The 22,956-nt window shown below is 35.2% G+C and overlaps 1 protein-coding gene across 3 annotated transcripts in view; it reads right to left on the bottom strand.

Moving 5' to 3' along the window:
• The window catches only part of Ppm1b (protein phosphatase, Mg2+/Mn2+ dependent 1B), a 41,151-nt gene extending 19,494 nt beyond the window's left edge, over nucleotides 1-21,657 (bottom strand). The window contains exons 1-5 of one of the 3 annotated variants that reach the window (XM_010611500.2): nucleotides 21,449-21,657; nucleotides 16,341-17,200; nucleotides 8,308-8,425; nucleotides 4,419-4,530; nucleotides 3,945-4,002 (exon numbers count right to left, since the gene is read on the bottom strand). In XM_010611500.2, the coding sequence (XP_010609802.1) occupies nucleotides 3,945-4,002; nucleotides 4,419-4,530; nucleotides 8,308-8,425; nucleotides 16,341-17,186 (1,134 nt within the window). In that variant the 5' untranslated portion in view covers nucleotides 17,187-17,200; nucleotides 21,449-21,657. The remainder of the gene's footprint in view (nucleotides 1-3,944; nucleotides 4,003-4,418; nucleotides 4,531-8,307; nucleotides 8,426-16,340; nucleotides 17,201-21,448) is intronic. The other 2 variants (XM_010611504.3, XM_010611503.3) reach the window with 2 other exon arrangements.
• Nucleotides 21,658-22,956: the final 1,299 nt, after the last annotated feature.

Genomic DNA, 22,956 nt, shown 5'->3' with positions numbered 1-22,956 from the left:
TTGGTTTTTTGAGACAGGGTTTCACTACGTAGTTGAGACTGACCTGGCACTTACTATGTAGCCCAGGCTGGTCTCAAACTCACAGTGATCCTCCTGCCTCAGCCTCCCAAGTGCTGGGATTACAGGCGTGTGCCACCACACCCGGCTATACTAGTTAATATTTATTTTCAGGAATATATATATTTTAAAAACACAGCTCCCTTGGGCTGGGGATTTAGCTCAGTGGTTCTGCCGCTTGCCTCGAAAGTGCAAGGACCCAAGTTCAATCCCCCATACCAAAAAAAAACCAAAACCAAAACAAACAAACAAACCACAGCTCCCTTAAGAAAAATTCTTCAAATAGTTATTAAAAGTGGAGACAAATTAAAGACAATTAATTTAAAATGTTTTTGTGGAGACTTACGCCCTGTTTATCAGTTTAAAAGTTTTTCAGAATTGAAATTCTCAAATACACCAGAGTAGCCATGTCTATTGCATTTAAATAGTGGCAAAACAAAGGGCCGAGGATTTAGCTCAGCGGTTCCGTGGCCTGCCTTGCAAGTGCAAGGACCGGAGTTCAATCCCCAGTACCAATAAATAAACAAATAAACAAACAAACAAATAAATAAATAGTGGCAAAACAAAATATGGACAGTCTTTTAGACTCAAAAGAGACCAAGCTGTACTGCTTCTCTTCCATTTTCAAAAATTTAAATACCTTAAATTTTTGGATTAGTATAAGTAAAAATGTGTATTTAAATAAAATGTAACTGATAAGGAACCAGGCTTGAATGGTTTCAACAACTTTATAAAATGTTCCTCATTAAAAAGAAATATATTTTAAAAAAGAAATATATTAAGACAGTGAAACACGAGCTTTACAAAAGAATTGAAAATGATTTTTTTCTGATGGCAAAGAAGTTGGGTACACAGAGCCACCATCTCTCAATATCTTAGGCAGAATGAAATAAGTAAAGAGAACAGGTTTCATTCTTCTCTCTGATTTTCAGTTGCACATGTAAAAGAAAGATGCTGAGACAATCTGCAAAACACACACATATACAACTTGGCCCAAGTAGGAGTTGGGTAAATATCGTTCACCTTTTACCCTTGGAAAATCAACTTATAATGCTACTTTGATCAGTGGTACAGTAACAAACCTCTGAGAGCAGAATTTAAACAATAAAATTCTAAAACTATACTCTCATGTCAATTAGCAATCTCAATTTATTTTTAAAATATTAAGCAAACTACTATGAATAAATACAAATATTTCCTGGTAAAATAGGAATTTGTTCCTCTTTGCAGTGCTAAGGTTGAACATGTACCTTGCATGCACTAAGCCACCACTGAACTATAACCCAGCCTAACAAGTATTTACTGAGGTCTTAACCACATGCAGGGTTGTTGTAGGTATTGGGACTATAAGACTTAAAAGATCAGATGAAATCCTAGATCTCACAGACGTTATATTTACTTTAGTTAAAAAGACAACTAGCATTTTCAAAAAAGGAAAGTGCCATGATCTCAGAGCCCCACCTAATGTAAGAGCAACTTAATGAGAAAATGTAGTTTTACTATTTCCAGAGATTTTATGGAAGATGGGGCCATCTTTTAGGCAATTATTCTATAGGAGTTATACACTCCTTTGAGAAACTGATGAATACCACAGATAACCCCTTGATTAAGAATCACTACTAAACTCTTCCCTATTTCATTTTAAAAACTAGGAACATATCAGTATTGTTTGAATGAATATATACCAAAAAACTGAACTATCAAGTACACAACTTAAGATTCCTCTAAAACTTGGCTAAACTTTCTGCATATATTTTAAATTATTAGATTATATTCAATTCATATTTTTGAAATATATTTATTATCCAGAAGTTTTTAAATATAAGAGAAATGAAACCTTATATCTAATGGTAATATTTCTATTTACTGCAAGACAATTATATCTCTGACATAGAGAAGACATTCTAAAAGTCTAAAACAATTTTTGAACATCACTTCTGAAAAGGTAAACAAGGGGCCAGGGACTTAGCTCGGTGGTGCTGCCACCTGCCTTGCAAGTGCAAGGTCCGGAGTTTGATCCCCAGAACAACAACAACAAAAAATCTAAATAAAAATTATGCTTGTTATCTTAAAAAGTTTAATTTTTATAATACTTTTCAACTTGTTCCTCCCTCCTGTATTTCTAGCACACTTTGGCAAGTTGACTACCAGTTCCTGCCATTGAGCTACCTGACATTTTCCACATTGTATATACATCAAGCAGACTGCGCCTAAATGATTACTATAATGGATTAAGAGCTAAGGATTTAATTAAATGTTTGTATTTTCTTCATTCTTTTGCTTCTTTGATCTATCTGATACATTTCTGCTCCACTTGACATTTTTTTAAGGTGATAATTGTTCTGAAAGTGGTATAATAATGCTTCCCAAAACAGGATTCTGGGCTGCAAAGTCAGTTTTTAATACTAAGTGCGGAAGTTTCTCTAATCCATATATCATGCTGAAGTAAGAGCTTTCTTGAGGGACCAAGAAATTTAGCAAGGCATAATTTTGTTTTTTAAGATTGTACAGCAGGATCGTATTCTGAACTCTTGAGGAAATGGGAGTGCATCTATGGCTCATAAGCAGTCACTATCTTCTGAAGGTTTATGCTCTCTGATCAGAGTAGTAGACGCAAGACAGAATCTAAAGTAGCTCAACAAGTAAGTCTCACTTCCTCAACCCTCAGACTGCCACCACTTTTTATTTGTGTCAACTTTCTACACTCATTTGTTTGAGGTTTCTTGTAATGTACCAAATATCTTTAATTTTAAGTTAATAGTCAGTTTTAGATAAAATGTTCAATACACTGAGGTACCCACTACAAAAGAAAGACTCAGAATTAATGCTCTAGACCAGTGTTTTAGAGCTTTCAATGAAAATCAACAGCCTGCTGTGGCATACACACCATAGGTTCCCCACCACTAAGATACTATTTAGCAATATTTGGCATCACCTGTTTGACCCACTAAAACTGTAGTACAATACTTAGAGAGCTTCCTTTTCTCCAGGATTCTTTCATTGTTAAGAAAAATAAATTACACTTATTGCTACACAGTAAGTCCTGGAAAACAATGTAACTGAGATGACAATATCTACTCAAGGGCCAGTCTCCCAAGAGCTTCCAAGAGGAGCTACAGATCCCGAGAAAGTCTTTCTTCTCAAGGAGTTTTACTACTCCCTTAATTTTTAATATGTATGCTTCATAGCTTTAAGTCATTTATTTCTAATTGGCCCAAAACTTGAAAAAGCTATGAGAAAATTTATATTTGCATTATAAATTCTAAAACTGAATGCCACATTAAGAAATAAAGGAATTCAGGTATAAGTATTAAAACAAACTACATAGACAGGTAGGCTGCAGCTCATTAATATTCATAGAGACAGCACAATAAAAGGGATGGGATAATGAGTTTTGCTCTGATGATGCACAAAAGAGTACAACAAAAATGGTTTATCTCAGGTTTAACATTCAGTTAGCAATACATGAATATTAGAATAAAATTATACTCAAATTTTGAACTGAGCACACAAGGGCTGGTTGTTAAAATAATAAGTCACTAACTTCTGGTGCTAGTAGCAGACTGCTGGAGAAACTGAGATATTCAAAAGCACATTCTTGCCTCAAAATTAAGGTATAAAGAAAAGAAGGAAAGAAAAACATACAGGGAGGAAATGGGGATAGCTCAAACAAAATGACCTGATGCCAAGAAAGTAACAACAAAGCTATGTACAAAACATAATTTTATCTCTACTTCTATTTTAATACATTTTCCAAAACTTTAACTGATTTCTTAAAAGGCCAAACAGTATTAATTTATTATAGACCTCATTATGTGTATAGGTCCATACATAGTGTTTACACTGTAAAATTACTTCAAATGCTTAGGAAATAAAGTAAAACTTACCCCATCACTTTCTCTGTGTGGATTTAGTCTACTATAAACAGCTTCAATAACATTGCGCCTAAAGAAAAAAGAGCTTTAGTTTATTTCATTACAAACAATTTTAAGCTCTTTTTCAAATACTTCATTTTGAACTATACTGAAAAACTGTCAGACCAAATATTGCCAAGAATACTTTCTACATTTCACTCAGAATTTGATCTTGCGCAATCCACCTGTTCTCATTTAGCAAGAAAAGGCCTTCATCTTCAAAGAGTATGATACATTCTTTTTTAAAAATATTTTTTAAATCTTTAAAAAAGGTCTCTGGGTAAAGATTTAAAGTTTTTCAATACAAGAAACATCAACTCATTCAATCTCTAGGTGACATATACTTCTGATTTATAATCTTGCCCCAAATTAATTGCTACTAGTTCAGTGGCAGAGCATCCCACATTTGATCTTCCAAACCACAAAAAAGCTTTTTGTTCTACTTACTTCCCAGCAAGACCTCCCCCAGGAGGTAAATTTGGGATATTTTCCGCAGACAAAATGCGCATGACATGGGCAAGATCAGGCATTCCTTCCTCACCAGACTTCTCCATAATTTCTGTAGGTTTAAAAAAAAGTTCCTTAATCAATGCTGATAGATAACTCAGTTGTCCCAAAGACATGAAACAGGTACTGTATGGTAATACCTATTTTAAAATACAAAAATAAACTCTACCACTAACAGGGAACAAAAAGCAATATAAGAAGTTTTTCTGCATACATATATGCTCATTGCAATATTATTCATAAAAGTAAAATCTAGAATTCAATGTCACAGAATAAGGGGACAGCTGAGGAAACTGATATTGCCACTAAGTGAAATAGTTTTAAATCAATAAAAATGACCCCTACAAATACAGTAACAGCTACAAAGAAAAATACTTTTGACCTAATTTTAGGTAAAAATAAGTTATTATTACTATATTTACAGAAAAAAAAAGCAATAGCTAGATAAAGACTAAGGAAAAAAAGGACTTTTTAAATAGATTTTGATGCCTAAATATTATGTTCTATAACAAATAAAAATAAGTCATAATGGGCTGAGGATTTAGTTCAGTGGCACTGCGCCTGTCTTGCAAGCGCAAGGTCCTGAGTTCAATCCCGGGTACCAATTAATAAATGAATGAACGAATGAATGAATGAAAGCACTTGTTAATATGTAGACAAAAAATTTAAAATGTCCATTTCTACTTCATAATTTATGGAAAACAAAATTTTAAAAGAATTAGTATTTGGATAATAAAAAAATAAACTTCTCAAAAGTAAAGCAATAGCAATTTTTTTAAGATGACAAAAAAGCAATGTTCTAAGCAGCCCTCAAGATGTCAATCCCAAACCTTTTACTCTCTATGCCTCATGAGGATCTTCACTGGCCCTTTCGCCTCTGCCCCAACTACCCCATCTTCAAAGGCTCTCACCAAAGCAGACTTCTTTTTCCTAGGCCTAGAATTCTTCTCATGCAACTCAGTGATGATTAAATCCCTTTGGATGGTTAAATCCTGTTCACCCTTCAGTTTCAAATGCACGTGATACTTTCTCAAATTCTTTTCTGCCCCAAGCCTAGAGCAGGTACCCTGTTCTCTATTCCCATGAATATGATATTTATTATATCATAGATTGTAAGCTTCAGGAAAGCAGAACTGTAATTTTTCTACCTTAGACTTATACCAATTGTACAGGGTTTCTAAATTGAAGAACTACTGACATTTTGAATTAGACTATTTTATTTGTTGTGGAAGCTGGTCTGTGCACTACAGGATATATGACAGGATCCCTGGCTCTACTCACTAGGTACCAGTGACAACTGAGTTGGGACACCAAAAAGGTCTACAGATGGTGTCACATATCATCTGAAGATAAAATCTCCCTATATCTCCCTGAGTACCAACGTCATCTACTACATAACCAACCAATAGTGTCACTTCACTAGTGCCACTCCAGTCCAATCTGTCATCATCTGCCAACCCCATTAATGCCTGGCTTGTAAGTGGTGTGTAGCATGGCTTTCCTGAGCCCACTCCACAAAGCAAGACAGATCCTTTAAAAACCAGTCAGATCAAGTCAGTCTTACGCTAAAATCTCCCAATGAATTCCCACCACAACTTGAACAAAGTCCAAAGTCCTCAGTTTGGTCTGCAGAACCCAAGTGCTTCTTGGCTTTTGGGCTAAGATCAAGAGTGGTCTGCAGAACCCTACATGATAGGCTTCTTAGCCACCTCTCTTAATCCTCTTCTACTTTCCCACCGGCATACAACATTCCCTCCTCAGCCTTTCCTGCTCTCTTGGCCTGGAATGCTCTTTCCCAGATATCTGCTCTCCATAAATAGATCTTTGCTTAAATGTCTTCTCTGACAGAAACTTTCCTAACCAACCTTCTTGTTCTACTATTTAGTGGGTTTTCCCTTTTTAAATTTTTAAATTATTGGTTTCTACTAAATATAAACTCCGGGAGGCCCGTCTTGTTTTCTGCTATAACCTTGATGATGCATATGTTCAACAAAGACTGACTGAATGAATGAATGAACAAATGAATATAAGTAGAAAGCACTCACTATACATATAAACTTTCCTTAAATACTATTCTCTGTCTGTTATAATGCTATATTTTCTCCCAGCCCATCTGTACCCACCAAAAAGCAAAGGGCTGGGGATGTAACTCAGTGGTAAGCATTTGCCTAGCATATAAGAGGTCTGGGTTTGATCCCAGCAAAGTACATAAAACAAATACCAAATACACCAGAAGCTTTTAGCTAAAAAATTTAATGATCTTAAATTCTAGTACAAACTGCTCTTAAAGAACAATGCCTTTTATAAAAAATAAGTTTCTCTTAAGTACCAACTCAAATTGATTTTTAATGGCTGCCATGCCAAGGATTTTAAAGTCTTTGGATTGGGTGATTACAATTAATGTGTTCCATATCTGTCATTTCTTCCCTATAATAAACTTTGTCAAGTTATAAGCTACATAAGGAAAAAAGCAATACTAAGTAAAAATCCACATTGAACTGAACTTAAATTAAAATTTAGTTATTACTGAAGTTAAGACTCAAAAAAAGCTACAGTTTGCATGGGAAATGTGTGCTAGGTTCTTAAATATCGTGTTTCTTTCAACAAAACTCTCTCTGACCAAAACTTTAGTCAGGCTCTTGAGTCCTGAAAGGCCAACCTCAGACTTCTTGCTCTCTCCTTGAAGAATACAGTTCAAGCAAACATAAGTCAGTTTGGGGAAAATCATCCTCCTTTGGTATCTGAACAGCCTGATTATTTTATCTCTCTCTCCAACCCACTTTCAGCAATAATCCTATCAAATCAGTTTAGCCACAAACCCCCTATCCTTGATACTTCCACATAGTATAATGTCCTATCCACTGACTATTACCCTACTCCTTGGTTATAAATCCACATGTGAGGATCCCCAGGTGTCCTTACTGAGTTCCCTCTTTCTCTGCCACTGCAAGACTCCCATGCAAAGGTCCCTATATCAATCACTATGGACCGCTTGAATAAAGCTGTATCACGATTTTACCAAGTGTCAAGCACAAGTTCTTTTCTTTAATAATTTATTAAAACAACCCTCTACAGTGTGCTTTATTGTTTTAGAGTGCTGGGGGTTGAGCCTAGGGCCTTGCTACTAAGCTACATTTTCAGCTCTACAGTGTTTCTTATTTTTAGTGCCCAATCAAGAAGTCATGAGAGGTTAAAGATGTCAGGTAAGATCAAACAACAAACAGGTGACCAAACTAGAGAGCTCTTCCCAAAAAGTATGTGCAGCCAAAGCGATCACTCTTCTTCATAAAATATGTACTAGTCAGCTTCTCTATGAATAAGGAACTAACACTGAAAATATTCCTCCCACCTAGTGATAAATTACAACTAGAACCCACCATCCTAATATACTATAGCTTATCAAGATATGGAAATAAGTGACAACACTGATAAGCAATTCCTCTTAATAATTATTTGATCAAAAGGAATGAGTGCCTCTAACATGGTCTTCAAAGTATTCCCACATTTCCGTCTGCGCATCACCCTAAAAAGCAGGACTCACTGAGACCTATATGCAGGAAAGAAAGTAGAAAAAAAAATGTTTAAACATATCGTTTTAGATATACAGCCAGATAGTGATAAAGTGAGAGAGAAAAACAATCTCCTCTCCTCAAACCTATATACATTAGTCCAAGATAGTAAACCTAGGTGGATAAATGTTTGTTTTTAGGCTTTCTTTTGAAATAAGTTTTTTCTAAGGAAGTTTTAAAAGAATCATCTGATAAATAAGAAGGAACCCTTTTCCTTTCTTTTCAAGTTAAACAAAACAAAACAAATTATTATTTCTTACCTTCAACTCGTGATTCCAAGTGCTTATCCAGCTCTGAATCTTTTTTCACTGCTTCTTCTGAGACCTTGGGGGCATTTGAAAAGCAAACTAATACAATACTCATGTTATCTCGACTTCCCTGTATATTACAGAAAGAAAAAGAAAAAAATACATTTCTATAGTCTACCAACTTTCTGTATAACTTCTAAACAAAGTTACTTTCAGCAATTAACAGTTTAATCATACAAAATGTATACATGCAACATATTCATTTTTATCCCAAAGAATTATTTAAAATTCAACCTGAAGAAATACTGTGCCTATGTATAGGCAGATCTGAGGTTGTTAATGAATTTTAATTGTCTGTTCTTAACCTATCACCATTTCGCAGCCTAAAAAATAAAGATATCGTCAATCTTCAAAACTGTTTCTTACGCAGTACTATATATTCCCAAGACAAGCTTAAGCCCAAAATGCATTCTATTAAGCACTACAGAATTTTCCAGCTAATTAATCTGCCCCAGAACAATGCTGCTACGACTCTACTGAACTTAATGTAGCTGAAAATTATTGATCAGCAGGACATGAGAAGCTACAATGAACAAGTGCAAGCAAAAGAAGAAATCAATTAAGTCTTAAAACTGTTCTGAGGGTACAACATAAAACAGTGGGGTGTGACTGGATAGCTGCAACAACTATACAGGCAACCTTTTGTTTCAGTTTGTTTTTGGTACAGGAGATGGATGCGACGGGCACTCTTGAGACAAAGTCTAAATAAGTTGCCCAGGCTGGCCTCAAACTTGGAATCCCTAGCACCACCACACCCAGCAAATGGAGAACTTCAAGAAAAGATACTACTGTTATACAGAATCACAAATAATTTCAGGGTCTTTAGAGAGCAAGCAGAAACATCTAATTTAAGGATAAATTAGCCTTTAATCACACCCTTACAGACATATCATCTTAAAAAGAGGATAGTATCATGATTATGAGTAATACATTAAAAATTTCTTCCATTACTTTTTCTAGAGGTATATTACTTTAACTGAGTTTCTTAGAACACAGAGCTGTTGTTGAAATATTGATTTTTTTCTATTTTTTGCTGTTCACCACCCTAAAAAGCTCAACCAACAGAGGTGGTTGTTATTTTGCCTGATAGTTGGGGTTTGCCAACTCAAGTGAAAGTCAAGACTATACCCCTTTCACCTTTGTACTCATTGTGACCAAAATCCCAGCCAGCATCGTTCTGACTTACAGAGTCCACATGGCATAGCCAAAAAAGACAGGTGAGTCTTGAAGAATTTCTGCCTCCACCTTCTAACTTAATGGGAGGAAAATTTGAAAGCAGTGACTGTCAGGTCTTCAGAAGAGTTCAAAATAAGTCTTCTGCTTTGGTATGAGTGTCACACCAAATGTACCTCAAGGGTACATAACTACATTCTCAATATCTAGAAAATCAGGATTTCTACACTGATCAAAGTAATTTCATTTCTTAATGAAACCAACCAAAAGGCTGAACATTAGAAACATTGTATTTGGTTGTATGAACCACACACATATATATAATTTCAGGCCACGCCAAAAATTTAAAATACGTTATGGATATAAGCATCACTACAATATTAATAATGTTTTTTAAAGCAATCACATGAATAGAGTAACCATCTAACTTTTTTTTTCCTGGTACCAGGGATCAAAATCAGGACCTTGCACTTCCAAGGCAGGCGCAGGGCCACTGAGCTAAATCCCCGGACCAACATCTAACATTTTTTATTAATTAACTTTCTTCTAACCATTTCCTATTGTGGTAATAATGGCAAGAGCACTGTTTAACAATTCCAAAGTAATATGCTACACGTCAAAGTTCCATTTGATCTTTATAAATCCATTTGGAAAATCAAGTGAAAGAAAGACTGTTTCAAGAATGCTGGGTATGATGGTGCACACCTGTAATGCCAGCACTCAGGAGGCTGAGGCAGGAGGTTCACTGAAAGTTCAAGGTCAGCCTGGGCTACACAGTGACACCTTGTCTCACTCACCCCCTCCCCAAAAAGAAGTTTAGGGCCCTCCAAACATAATAAAATACATAATTTATATTTACGCTTCAGGTAAATGTGATCTCAACAATGTTACTTCTATTTCTTTATAAGGATCCCTTTCCACTAAATTGAAAGAGCAAATTTTAATAGTTTTTATATAAACAGAATTTACTAAAAAAATAAAAACAGGTCTTTCTCTTTATACCTCTACAGTTTCTAGACACAAATCATCCTTGAATAATCAGCAGTTTTCATTGAATCGAGAAATGAAATATGCCCATTAAACAGAATCCAGGTTGGGGGCTAGAAGGTATGAGGTATAGCTCCAGCAGAACACTTGCTGAGCATGCAGCACAAGGTCCTCCATGGGTTTGGATTTGATCCCAAGATCTGCAACGTCCAGCTTGCACAAATGGACAACTAAAGCAATTGCTTTAAAACTTCATTATTTCAGTACATTTTCACTTATTCAAAAGCATAGCAGTTACACTAAAAAAAAAATTAAGCACTACTAATAGGTAGCAGTAAGTCAAACAAGACAGTGCTCCCACCAGAGAAAAGGATATCTAAATTTAATTAAAAAATAATATGCTGCTATTATTTTAAAAGCAAATGTTGCATAGGTATAAAGAAATGTCCAGGAACAAGTCTGAACACAGTATATGAAATAGATTGTGAATAAAATTCTCTATCACTGGAAAGTCTGTAATTAAAGTATCTAAGAACTGTCAATATTCATTTTTTAAATCAATTTTTAAACCTCACTGTAGTTTACTATAGTTCAAATGCCAGGCAAGCTGAAAGAACACACCAAATTTTCACCTGCCCATAAAAAGATGAAGCCTATGACTATTTCCAAGGATATTTATTTTTTCCATCATTACCTATGACTTACTTTTCCTTTACATAAATGTATCTGTCTCATAACCATGAACTACAATTTACTGGTTTGTAAACCAGCTGAGAATACAACACTAGCTAAACAGAGAGCTAAACAGGACCCCCTCCCAAAAAAAATGGTTGGGGATATAGCTCAGAGTGAAGGCTCTGGGTTCAATCCCCAGTAGCATCAAAATAATAATTTGGGTTTTTGTTCTTTTTTTTTGCCTAGGTCATATGGACTCATTAAGTCTGAATCTAACCACTTAATGCTTGAAACTGTTAAGTACTGATTTGAGCTAAGTAGTACTCAGATATTAGGGCAATAAAGACCAAGAAAGTACAGCAATCTCTACACTAAACGTCACTATCTTTATATACACTATTCTTTCAAAATATTTGCCTCCTCTTCTTTTCAAAACACCCAACCAGATGTCACTCTAATATTATCTAATCTACTTCTATATTATTTATTATTGTATTTTCTCCAAACTTCAATGGAAAAAGTACTAAGTTCAGAACTAAATTATTCTTGGGCATGGTAGCACATCCCGTAATCCCAGTGCTGGAGGATCATTATGAGTTTGAGGCCAGCCTGGACTACAGAGTGAGTTCAAGCCCAGCATGAACTACAGAGCAAGACCTTGTCTCCCTCCACCAAAATAAAAAAGAAATTATTATGCAGAATTCACATTTTGAATATCATAAGAATAATCTAGAATGATAATGACTTTGGAAAATATCTCCCTCAACTTAATGATCAGGTCCTGTCTCAAGTTTTAATAAGTTTCTGTTAGGTGGTATACAAACTGAATTTAGGAAAATCAAATATTCTTTTTAAAGGATAATATACTTCTTTGTGACTTAAGAAAAGCAAAGCAAGTTGCAAAGTAACATGCATAAGCCATTTCTATAAAATGGCAAAAGGAAAAAAAAAAAAAACCTTCTTTTATGCTTATATATTTCAACAATATCCACTGAACCATTTAGAATAGTAAATAGTAAAAAATGAGAACCATTTAGGTGGTATACAAACTGAATTTAGGAAAATCAAATATTCTTTTTAAAGGATAATATACTTCTTTGTGACTTAAGAAAAGCAAAGCAAGTTGCAAAGTAACATGCATAAGCCATTTCTATAAAATGGCAAAAGGAAAAAAAAAAAAAACCTTCTTTTATGCTTATATATTTCAACAATATCCACTGAACCATTTAGAATAGTAAATAGTAAAATGTGAGAACCAAGAACCAAGACCTGTCATGTAAAGTACAAGATCCCAATAATGAATGTAACTGTACTGTATACCTAAAATGTTCCAATAAACTCAATGAGGAAAAATAAAAAAAAAAAGAATAGTAAATAGTAGTTACCTAAGGGGAAAAAGACTGAAAAGGAGGATCTGGAGGAACATAAAGATAAACAACTTTATTTCAAAAATCTTTAATATTTGTTACAAAAATATATATTAATGTAATAATTGAAAAAGAAAGGGAAAGGTTTTGTTGTTCTTTGGAGACTGAGTTTTCCTAGGTTGCCCAGGCTGGCCTCAAATTTGCAATTCTCCTGCCTTAGCCTCCCAAATAGCTAGGATGATAGACACACATCATCACACTTAGCTAGAAAAGAAATTTAACTCCCGTCTTTTCGCTTGCAAGGCAGGAAGCGGAACCACTGAGCTAAATCCCCCGCCCAGAAAAGAAATATTTTTAACGTTTCCCTTGGGGAACAATATCCGAGACAGAAAAATAAAAATAAGCACGCGCGCGCGCGCACGCACACACAGACATACACACACACGATTCTTTTTCCTTTTTGGGGGGGTACCAGGGATCAAACTTGGGACCTTGCGCTTGCGAAGCAGGCAGCAGAACCACTGAGCTAAATCCCCAGCCACACACACAATTCTTTATCAGACCATTCTGGGAAACCATATCAATACTAAACTTGTTTCAGAAAACTTTGATTTTAGTTTCAGCTTCAACATTTATCAAGTACGTGACTTACAACTCTTTCAATGTTAAGCAATCTCTACTTCCTTACAAATTAGAAATGAAAAATTTTATCTCTTCATCTCAGATTAAAGATTAGTAAAATACGTATGATTTAAGAGTTATGAAAAGTTATGCAATTGGTATTTACATATTTTATGCAACCTGAAATTAGTTGGCCATGAACACCAAGAACACCACTGTCATAAAATGGGAAGGCTGCTTTCTTAGACACGCTTCTCTAGAGTTAAATATCTAATTTAAATAGGATAATACCTGACTAGAGTTGTCCAACACTTATTGGCAGCCCTAAAAAACTATTCTCATTAAGAAAATAATACTAACTACCTCATATGGTGGTTGTCAAAATTAAATGAATTAAAACATGCATACATTGCTTAGAACAACATATAGCTCACAGAAAACAAACCTACTGATACTCTTATTATTACCATAATATAAGGTGTCATGAGTTAACATTCAAAAGTGTTTATAAACTACTAAGGCATAACAAGCGTCAGAAGTGTTAGAAAACATTGACTTCATCTGAATTTCTCAGGGAACCACCTACTTAATTGGCTCTTGACTCTCAGCCTCCTAAAGCAGGTTAACACCTACTGAGCAATTCCTAAGTATTTTCCATGGACTTTAAAATCATATCCAATAGGGCCAGGGATTTACCTCAGTGGCACTGCACCTATCTTGCAAGTGCAAGGTCCTGAGTGAGTTTGATCCCCAGTACAAAAAAAAAAAAACTCATGAAAATTCATACCCAATCTTTCACCCTAAATTTTAAGTGATCATACACTAATAGTCAATTACTTTACAATACAAAAAAGTGGAATGATAAAATTAACAACAGATATGAAGTTTAATTTCAGAAGTAACTTCCAGTGATTACAGAAAATTCATAAGCCAAACCATCTAAGTTTATCAAAACTGACATCAACCAGATACAGCTTCACTCAAAGGAACTAGGACGGCCAGCTTCCACCAAAACTGTATGTTCTCCCTAGCCTGAACTCTGACTCTGTACTATTACTTCCGTATTTCTGAGATTCCAGGACTCTGTCTAAAATCTTTTTACACCATCAACATGAATATTCAATTACTTAAGAATGATAAGAGCTACCAACTGAAGATATTCCACCAGCATCATTTAGATCTCGGGTAGAAGGGTAGAGGAAACTAGCAGTCTTTCAATGGATAAAAGAGTACATCATTTTGGATTAGGACTAAATTCCTTAATTCACATTTCAGAAACAATAGATTTCTGGCTATTCCTTCACAGTCACATGATACTCATTCAACCATATGCTATGCAGCCAAGAAAAACTTTCCAGTTCAATACTTATTGACATGGAGATCTCCGCAATATGTTGTTGGATAAAAAAGGCTGTAGAACAGCAAATACAATAGGCCTCATTTTTATAAAAATATACATACAGGAAGTCAAAATCCATAAAAGCCTGGAAAGATACACACAAGAACAATCAAAGTAAATGACTTAAGTGGGTAGCAAAATTGTGAAGTTGTGAGTTTTCTGCATCATCTGGACTTTTTTTCATTCACTTGTTCATTCATTCATTCATTCATAATTGGGGCAAATCCTGTTTTTATTTACTTGCCAGACAAAAAAGTTATGCCCCTTTCATTTCAAAAAGGTGCAGGTCAGATTCACTCAATTTAGAGTCCAAGGAGAAAGACATTCTGAGAGCCACTTACTACTTCAGCAACAACTATCAATAATACTTCTACACCAAGCTCATTCAGAGAAGTAAAAATGACACAGTAAGCTTAAAAAAAAAAAAAAATCAGAGGAGCTAGAATTACTGTCATTAAAATCCTTTCTGGTAATAATGAACCTTAAATTCTCTTTGTGAATTTCTCTTTCTGTTGTACAGAAAACAAATAGGTATTTCACCAAAATGTGGGTATTTCCACAGATGCTCATATCTTCTTGAGAAATTTTCTACCTATGCCTGCACTTTCTGCAAGAACTTATTTAGTGGAGAGACAGAATGGTTTCAATCTAGACAGACTAATTAAGTCAAAACTGTTTCACAGGTAAGTTTTGCCTGACCTCTTTTCAGTCAGTTACAGAACACTGGCACACTCCAGGCACTTGCCAGATAACTCAAGTTTTAACTGATTTCTACAAAGATGCTGTCAAAAAATCTGCCTGAAACAACTAAATATTTTAAAGACATTCAAAGAAACTCCTAATTACATTACTCTAGTTTCTTTGATATTACTCTATCAAGACTGACAGAAAATTACAAATCTAAGAAACCAGTGGTCCACAGGAATTCTCCACATTCCATTTTATATAAGCCTTCAGTTTTTAATTTGTGATAATAAAGACATGTATATGAAAAGAATTTTGATACCATCTGTCAAATCAGACATTATTATTTTTTGTTTGAGACAGTTTTACTATGTAGTCCAGGCTGGCCTCAAACTCACAGCAACCCTCATGCCTTAGCCTCCCCAAGTGCTGAAATTCAGGTATTTGCCACCATGCCTGATTAAGTTAGATTACTAACATAGAGTTACATGTAAATTCCTTTTAGATTTCACTGATAGGAGAGGTTTCTTTTACTGGACAATGAAAAACAGGCAACTCATTTCACTGTGTTAGCTGTTACATGTAAATTCCTTTTAGATTTCACTGATAGGAGAGGTTTCTTTTACTGGACAATGAAAAACAGGCAACTCATTTCACTGTTAGCTGCTAGGAAGACTAGAACTAAATTTTACTGAGGTGTGGCTTCTGGTATATCATCTGATACTTTAAGTGGTTCTTGACCTTTTAGTACATGTAGTGCAGAATTTTACTATATACGTATTTTAACAGGTGGCTTCAAAATAAGGTTTAAAATGTCTATCAACAACTTCAAGAATATAAATTAAAAATCACATCAAATATAGTACAAATATTTCTGCCACTGCCACAAGCCCAAGTACTTAAATGACAACAAATGCACCAAATATATTAAACTTATTTTTAAATTAGAAAATTGGGATATATGGCAGTGACAAAAAAATACTAGATTCATTTCTGCTGAAGTATTTTTAAATATACAAGTCTACCCTAATGAAAATATTAAAAGTCTAAACAAATTACCAAAAAAAACACTTACATACCTTATGTAAACAAGTGTCCACCACCCAATTGCACACATTTTCCAGGTCATCAGATACCTCAAGCCTAGATTTAACAAATTCACAGAGCTCCTCATTACTCATTACATCCCAGATACCATCACAAGCCAAGATGATAAATTCATCTTCTTCTGCTCTTAAAATTTCATAAACCTCAGGCTCTGGAGAAACAAGTTGTTCTGTTGGGCCCTTGCCATCAACGCACTTGTAATCATAGTCCCCCAGAGCACGAGACACTGCTAATGAACCATTAACACGCTGTATCATTACGCTGCCTCCTGCATTTTGGATTCGCTCCTTTTCCCGTGGATTACAAGGTTTGTGATCCTGTGTAGAAAAGCAGACTTGTCCATTCCTATACAGAACAGCCCGTGAATCACCACAGTTGATAAAGTAGATATGCGTAGGTGAAATCATAACTCCTACTGCAGTTGATCCGCTCCTGTCCATCCCGTTTCTGAGGTCTGAAAAGTTACGCATATATTCGTCAATTTTCAAAAAGCCAGTTCTGATACCATTCTTGACATTTTCCACTGAAGGCTCAAGAGCAGATCCTGACTTTCCAGTTGCCCTAAAGTCTTCGTTAGTAGTGATGTGTTCCAACAAATGTGTTGAGCAGTAATTTGCCACTCGGGATCCAGCATGACCATCATAAACTGCAAAAAATGACCAGTCTTCCAAGCCGTGAGGAATACCTACAACTGCTGTGTGTGCGTCTTCCATTTCCACTCTCCAACCTTGCATGCTACTCAGACCATAGCGTAAACCATTCCCAGCACCATGAGCATTATGTTTTTCAGTTTTGGGTTTATCCAAAAATGCACCCATGTTTAGCAATTAGTCTGAAAGAAAAAAAATTGTAGGTGTTAACTGTTTAGAGTCATCTAATCTCAAACAACTCCTGTCTCATTTACTTTTCAGTATTATCCCAATTTACTGGATGTACCCCTTTCTGCCTCACATGCTTCTACAATAGTGGTTTTCAACTTTATCATGTTAAAATCAGACCAACAGGACTGCTATTTCTAGGGATATCAATATTTCCTGAAAGTCATTGTGACGATTCAAATATGCAGTCAGATTGAGAACTACTTTCTAGGAAAAAGAACAAACAAGAAATTTGTCTAACAATTTTTAAATTTTAATTTACAATTCTAGGGTTTAATATACAATATATAATTAATTAAAATTCCATTTTAATTCCACTAAAACACAAATGTTCACTTTAAGAATATGTTTGTTGCCGGGCGTTGTGGCGCACACCTGTAATCCCAGCACTCCGAGCCGGAGGCAGGAGGCTCATAGCTCAGTGGTTCTGGCGCCTGCCTTGCAAGCACAAGGGCCTGAGTTTGATCCCCAGTACCAGAAAAAAAAAAAAAAAAAAAAAAAAAAAAAAAAAAAAAAGTTTGCTCTTGTTGTTTTAAAGAAGAAAGGGTTTCATTATGTTGCCTAAACTGGCCTTGAACTCCTTGGCTCAAATGATCCTCCTGAATCAGTCTCCAGAATATCTGGGGTAAGTGCATGCTGTCCTGTCTGGCTTCAAACATTTGGTTTTATCGAGGTTTCACACTAGGGGGGTGCTTCCTACATACATTCCTGGACTTACACTCTAGAGCTGTGGGACCTTGGGCAAATTTCTTAGGCACTATACCTACACATCACAGTAAGTTTACAAAGAAGAATGAGTTACTGTAAAGTGTTTAGAACAGTACCTGAAACACTGTGACACCATAAAATTATTGTTGCTATCTGTTCAAAATACATATTCCAAAGTCTTATCCTCATACCCAAAGATTTTTAAAAATAGACCTTGGATGGGACCCTTCAAAAGCCTTGCTAGTGGCTTAATCACATTTTGAGCAACACTGGTCCAGATCAATTCTCTTCCATTTGGGCCTGGGCATCTCTGTGATAGCTTGTCCAGCTACGCCTATTACCCAACTTTACAATAAACTTATATAGCCCCATTTATAAAAAGCTGATGAACCACTCAATATATATGAAGATTTATACATTATTCAATTTTATACTCATAATTTTTCCTGACTTATATATCACCATATTACTAAAATGTTTGTAAAAATGGAAATTTAAAATTTAAAAAAAATGACAAAATTTTCATTCAAACAATGCTATATTTTGTAGAGACTAATGTTATAAAACATGTTAGATTTTTTTTTTCACTTCCTTTTTTTTTTCCCAAGAAGTGTTAGGAATCAAATCCAGGGACTTGCACGTGCTAGGCAAGTGCTCTACCACTGAGCTACAACCCCAGCCCAATGTTTATTTTTTAACACACTGGCTTAATTTTTTGCGAATTTAGACTCATGTGTTTTAGTGGTATTTTGCCTGAAAAAAAGACAACTTATAAACATACATAAAAACAAGTGAAACTGAATTGCTAATTACATTAAACCACTTTTTAATCCCACATACCATATTGTAGTATGCACCTTTCTTGATGTTCTTTTGTTTTTGTTGTTGTTGTTGTTGTTGTTTTAGTACGGGGGTGGGGGGATCAAACTCAGGACCTCCTTGCAAGGCAGGCATGGTGTCACTGAGCTAAATACCTGGCCTCTTTTGTGATGTTCTTGCAATTAAAATACTGCTTTTACATTTTAACAAATAGGTTCAAATCTACAAAAACTTTTCATTTACAAATTTTTAAGAACTGTTTAGAAATGCCCATTGCCAAATTTGTTTTAAATTGGAGAATAAGAAAAGAAAGGAAAAGAGAAGAGCCTTTAACACAGATCTTAACTCAAGCAAAGTCTGGATGAACAATTTGGAAAACGATCAGAGACCAAAAGAGCCCCAAGATTAGGCTTCCAAATACTGTGAAAGTTACACTAAAAACAACCTTGCTTGCATGCCACTGTTCTTTGTGACAGTGACTCCTACATCCTATATTTTCTCTAAAAATTACTTGCTTAAGATACAACGTCCTAAAAATAAGGCAGGTGTGGTGAGTGTACACTTTTAATCCCAGCATTCAGAAGCTAAGGCAGGAGGATCACTGGGAGTTTGAGGTCAGCCTGGGTTACATAGTGAGTTGAAGATCAGCCTGAACCTACACAGCAAGACCCTGTCTCAAAAAAAGAAAAGAAAGATAACAGTGCCCTGGGGTCCAGGGAATGAGCATTTAATTGAGGTTAGGTCACCAAGCACACCTTCTGGCTGTTATCAGGGACTGCTTTATTTAACAAACTGGTAATTTTTTTAAAATTTCCAAAATGACTTCATTTTAAAGTTGAGATTATCTCATAATAATTTAACTTTTAAAACTTTGTGAAATTCACTGTATAGCATAAATTTAGCCATGGAGTAATAAAATGAACAACTATGCACTGACAGCACAGCTTATCAAGACTAAAACTTATTTTATCCTCTTGGTCTCCTCTCACATCCAAGGTGAGCACTCTCTTGAGTTTTATAATTATTATCCCTTACAGTTTAGCCATATTCATATGCAGTTGTTCGGTTTTATATGGTTAGCACCTTACATTGATGTAAAATACAGTGTGTGTTACTCTAGTACTTTTTCTTGCTCAGTGTCACACTTCTGAGATTTCCCACTGTATTGCATTACATGCCTGTACCACAATTTGTGTATACACCCCACTATCAGTTAACATTTGAGTTATTTCATTTTTTCTTCTTACTGTAAATGTTTAGAGCAATTTGGTTGGACATGTATAAGCTTTCTTATAAAATATACTTAAACTGTCACATACTTAAAATATATGAAAATTTGATAATGATCTCCTCTACCAACAAAAATCACCAGAAAATCAAGTTATTACCAAACATGTATTTCCCAAATGTCCTCTAACACCATTTCCTTCAAAATTATTTTTTTTAAACAAGTCACTGTTACCTTTAAATGTAAAGGTACAGAGAAAATGTTATGTTGTCTGTTTTCTGTTATCCAAATATACCTGCATACTACTGAAGAATTAGTAATTCTATTTTAAGTTCCACAGCTCTTCAAAAGCACAGAATTTTATTATGAGATAATGAACACACGTCTATGTGGTAAAATGTACTTTCTTGGTCACGTTCCATCTTATTTACAAATACTGCAAAAAACTCACGGCCTTTTCTTGTTTTTGTGAAATTAAGCACACTAATGATACTCTAACAGACTGTTTAAAAGGTCCCAGTTTCAATTTCTTTGCTGCAGTAGATGCAGTAGATGATTTTCACCTAAATGACTATGATTTTTTTTCCCTCTCATTTTTAATTGAAGACTCTGGCTCCTGAGAATATGTATCTGTCTAGCATATCTTTGCTTTTTATACACATATAAAAGTCTCCTACTGAAGCACAACTTGGCAAATAATGGCAGCCACGTTATAAACACCTAACTTTCATCAATCTTAAAGCAAACCTTCTACAATCTTATTCACTACATTTCAAAAACGTCTTTTAGTAATCTGTCTTCTACTACTCAATGAAGAATGGGATTCATGCTGCTGGAGAAGGAAAAAAGCTAATCTCACCAGATGTGGTAGTGACCCCTGTGATCCCAGAATCCCAGCACTCGAAAGGTTGTGGCGGGAGGTTCTTGAGTTTGACTATATAGACTCATACACACATACCCCCAAAAGCTAATCTCCAACTATATAAGCCAAACAACATAAACATATAAAAAGATTTAAAGGATGAAATTTTCTCTACTATTTCTAAAAACATTAAATACAGCACACATGCATTAACTTATTTTGTTGATAAACTGACAAGAACAAGAACACTAATCTTAAGAACTGTTTTTAAAAAATCCAACTTCAAGACTGGCTGATCTGTTCTTGTCAATCAAACGCATACCTCAAGGCTGCCCTCAATTTACACTCATCAACCTAATTATATATTTGAATTTACAAACAAAATCCACAGCATAATAGGCAGCACAGCAGGAAATAATCCAATAAAAAATACAGTTTAATTTTTTCAGTTTAACAAGTGGCTTACAAAAGTAAAGAAAAAAATGTATTGTACTAAGCATTTGTAGCAACTGATTCTAATTCTACCGTAACTCAAAATCAAGAACAGAACTATTTTTGTCTACCATAACATGCACATTTACTTACTTTTTAAAATCATGTCCTCCTTCAACCTTCAGTTCTGCAAAGTCCGCATCTTTCTGAAAAACCAGATTCAGGTCTTCTAGAAATACTTTCCCCTGCTAAACTTCATTAACACCTTTTAACCATCAACATTTAGCACTTGCTATTTTGCGTAATTAATGGCTCTTCTGTGTATACCACTTATCTCTCCCTAAGTAGCGATTTCTTTTTTTCTCCTGCCAAAACAAGTTCAAAATAAATATTAGCTGATTTTTAAAAAATCAGCCTGAAAAAAGTGGTTTAACCAAGCAACAGTATCATCCCCAGTAAATGTGATAAAATTCTGTTATGGCCACACTTCTCCCTAAAGCTGGGTAGAACCCCTGCAGGAAATACTGTCTTACACTAGAAAGAGAAAGGCCTCAGGCAAAAACAAACAAACAAAAACCTGGCTAGCAGAGGAACCCTGTTCTCCCAGACAAAAACTTCTGGAGGTAGAAGAGCCAGGTAGAGAAGAGGAGGTAGAGTGTCCAGCACATGGAGAGAATCCCAGAGTCACATTATACAGATGAAGTTGTGCATCCCAGAAAACAAGAACAGACTAGATTACATATTTGGTTTTCATGCTCACATTTATTTCCCTTTGGTTATCCCCCACCTTTAATAAAGATGAAAAGTTCTTAATTATCTTAAATTAAATTAAGGGGAGTAACTCTCATACCCATGTTCAATAGGATATTAGAGGTAAAACTATCTGTCTCCCTTATTTTAGTACAGGGGCAGAAGTAAGGAGGGATAGGGTCCTCCACAGTGGCAAGAACTCTTGGTTTACACAAAAGAAATCTGGGCTCCTACATGCTAGGACCCAGATTTGCTGTTTATTTCATTTTTTTGGAGACAGGATCGCACAGTTGCCCAAGCTGGCCTCAAACTTGTGATCCAACTGCCTCAGGATCTGGAGTAGCTTTCAAGTCCTGGTTGCTCCTTTGATCTACAATTTACGTATTCTGTATGACCCTTCTGACAGTAGTAGAGATCTAACCCAGAGCCTTGTGCATGCTAGACAAGAGCTTTACTACTGAGCTAGATCCCAGCCCTTTTTATTATTTAAAATTTTCTTTTAATTTTTAAAAATTTTAACTCAGAGTCTCAATAATTTACCAGGGCAGACATGAACCTGGGATTCTCCTGCTTCAGTCTCCTGAGTAGCTGGGATTACAAGGGCGTTCCATCATGCCTGGCTCTTTTTTTTTTTTTTTTCCTTTGTGTTTTGTAATGGTTTATTCATATTTTATAGCCTTAAAGTCATTTTAACTGTTAATAGTTCAATTTCATAGGATCACTGATAAGAACTGGTCATGAAATTCACTCATATAAACAAAAACACTTATAAGGAAAGCTTTTTAGAACCAGGTACCATATTTTACAGAAATGAGTTAATAAAGATTCATAGAACAGGGAGGCTAATAAAGTGTTTATTTGAGTATACACACAGATCTACATTTTTAAAATACTAAACAAAATGGTCCCAA

This window comes from Fukomys damarensis, unplaced genomic scaffold (assembly GCF_012274545.1).
Source record: "Fukomys damarensis isolate Sample0158 unplaced genomic scaffold, DMR_v1.0_HiC HiC_scaffold_2, whole genome shotgun sequence".
Classification (NCBI taxonomy): Eukaryota; Metazoa; Chordata; class Mammalia; order Rodentia; family Bathyergidae; genus Fukomys; species Fukomys damarensis.
Note: the sequence above shows the minus strand (reverse complement) of the source record. Positions and strands in the feature narration are given on the sequence as shown.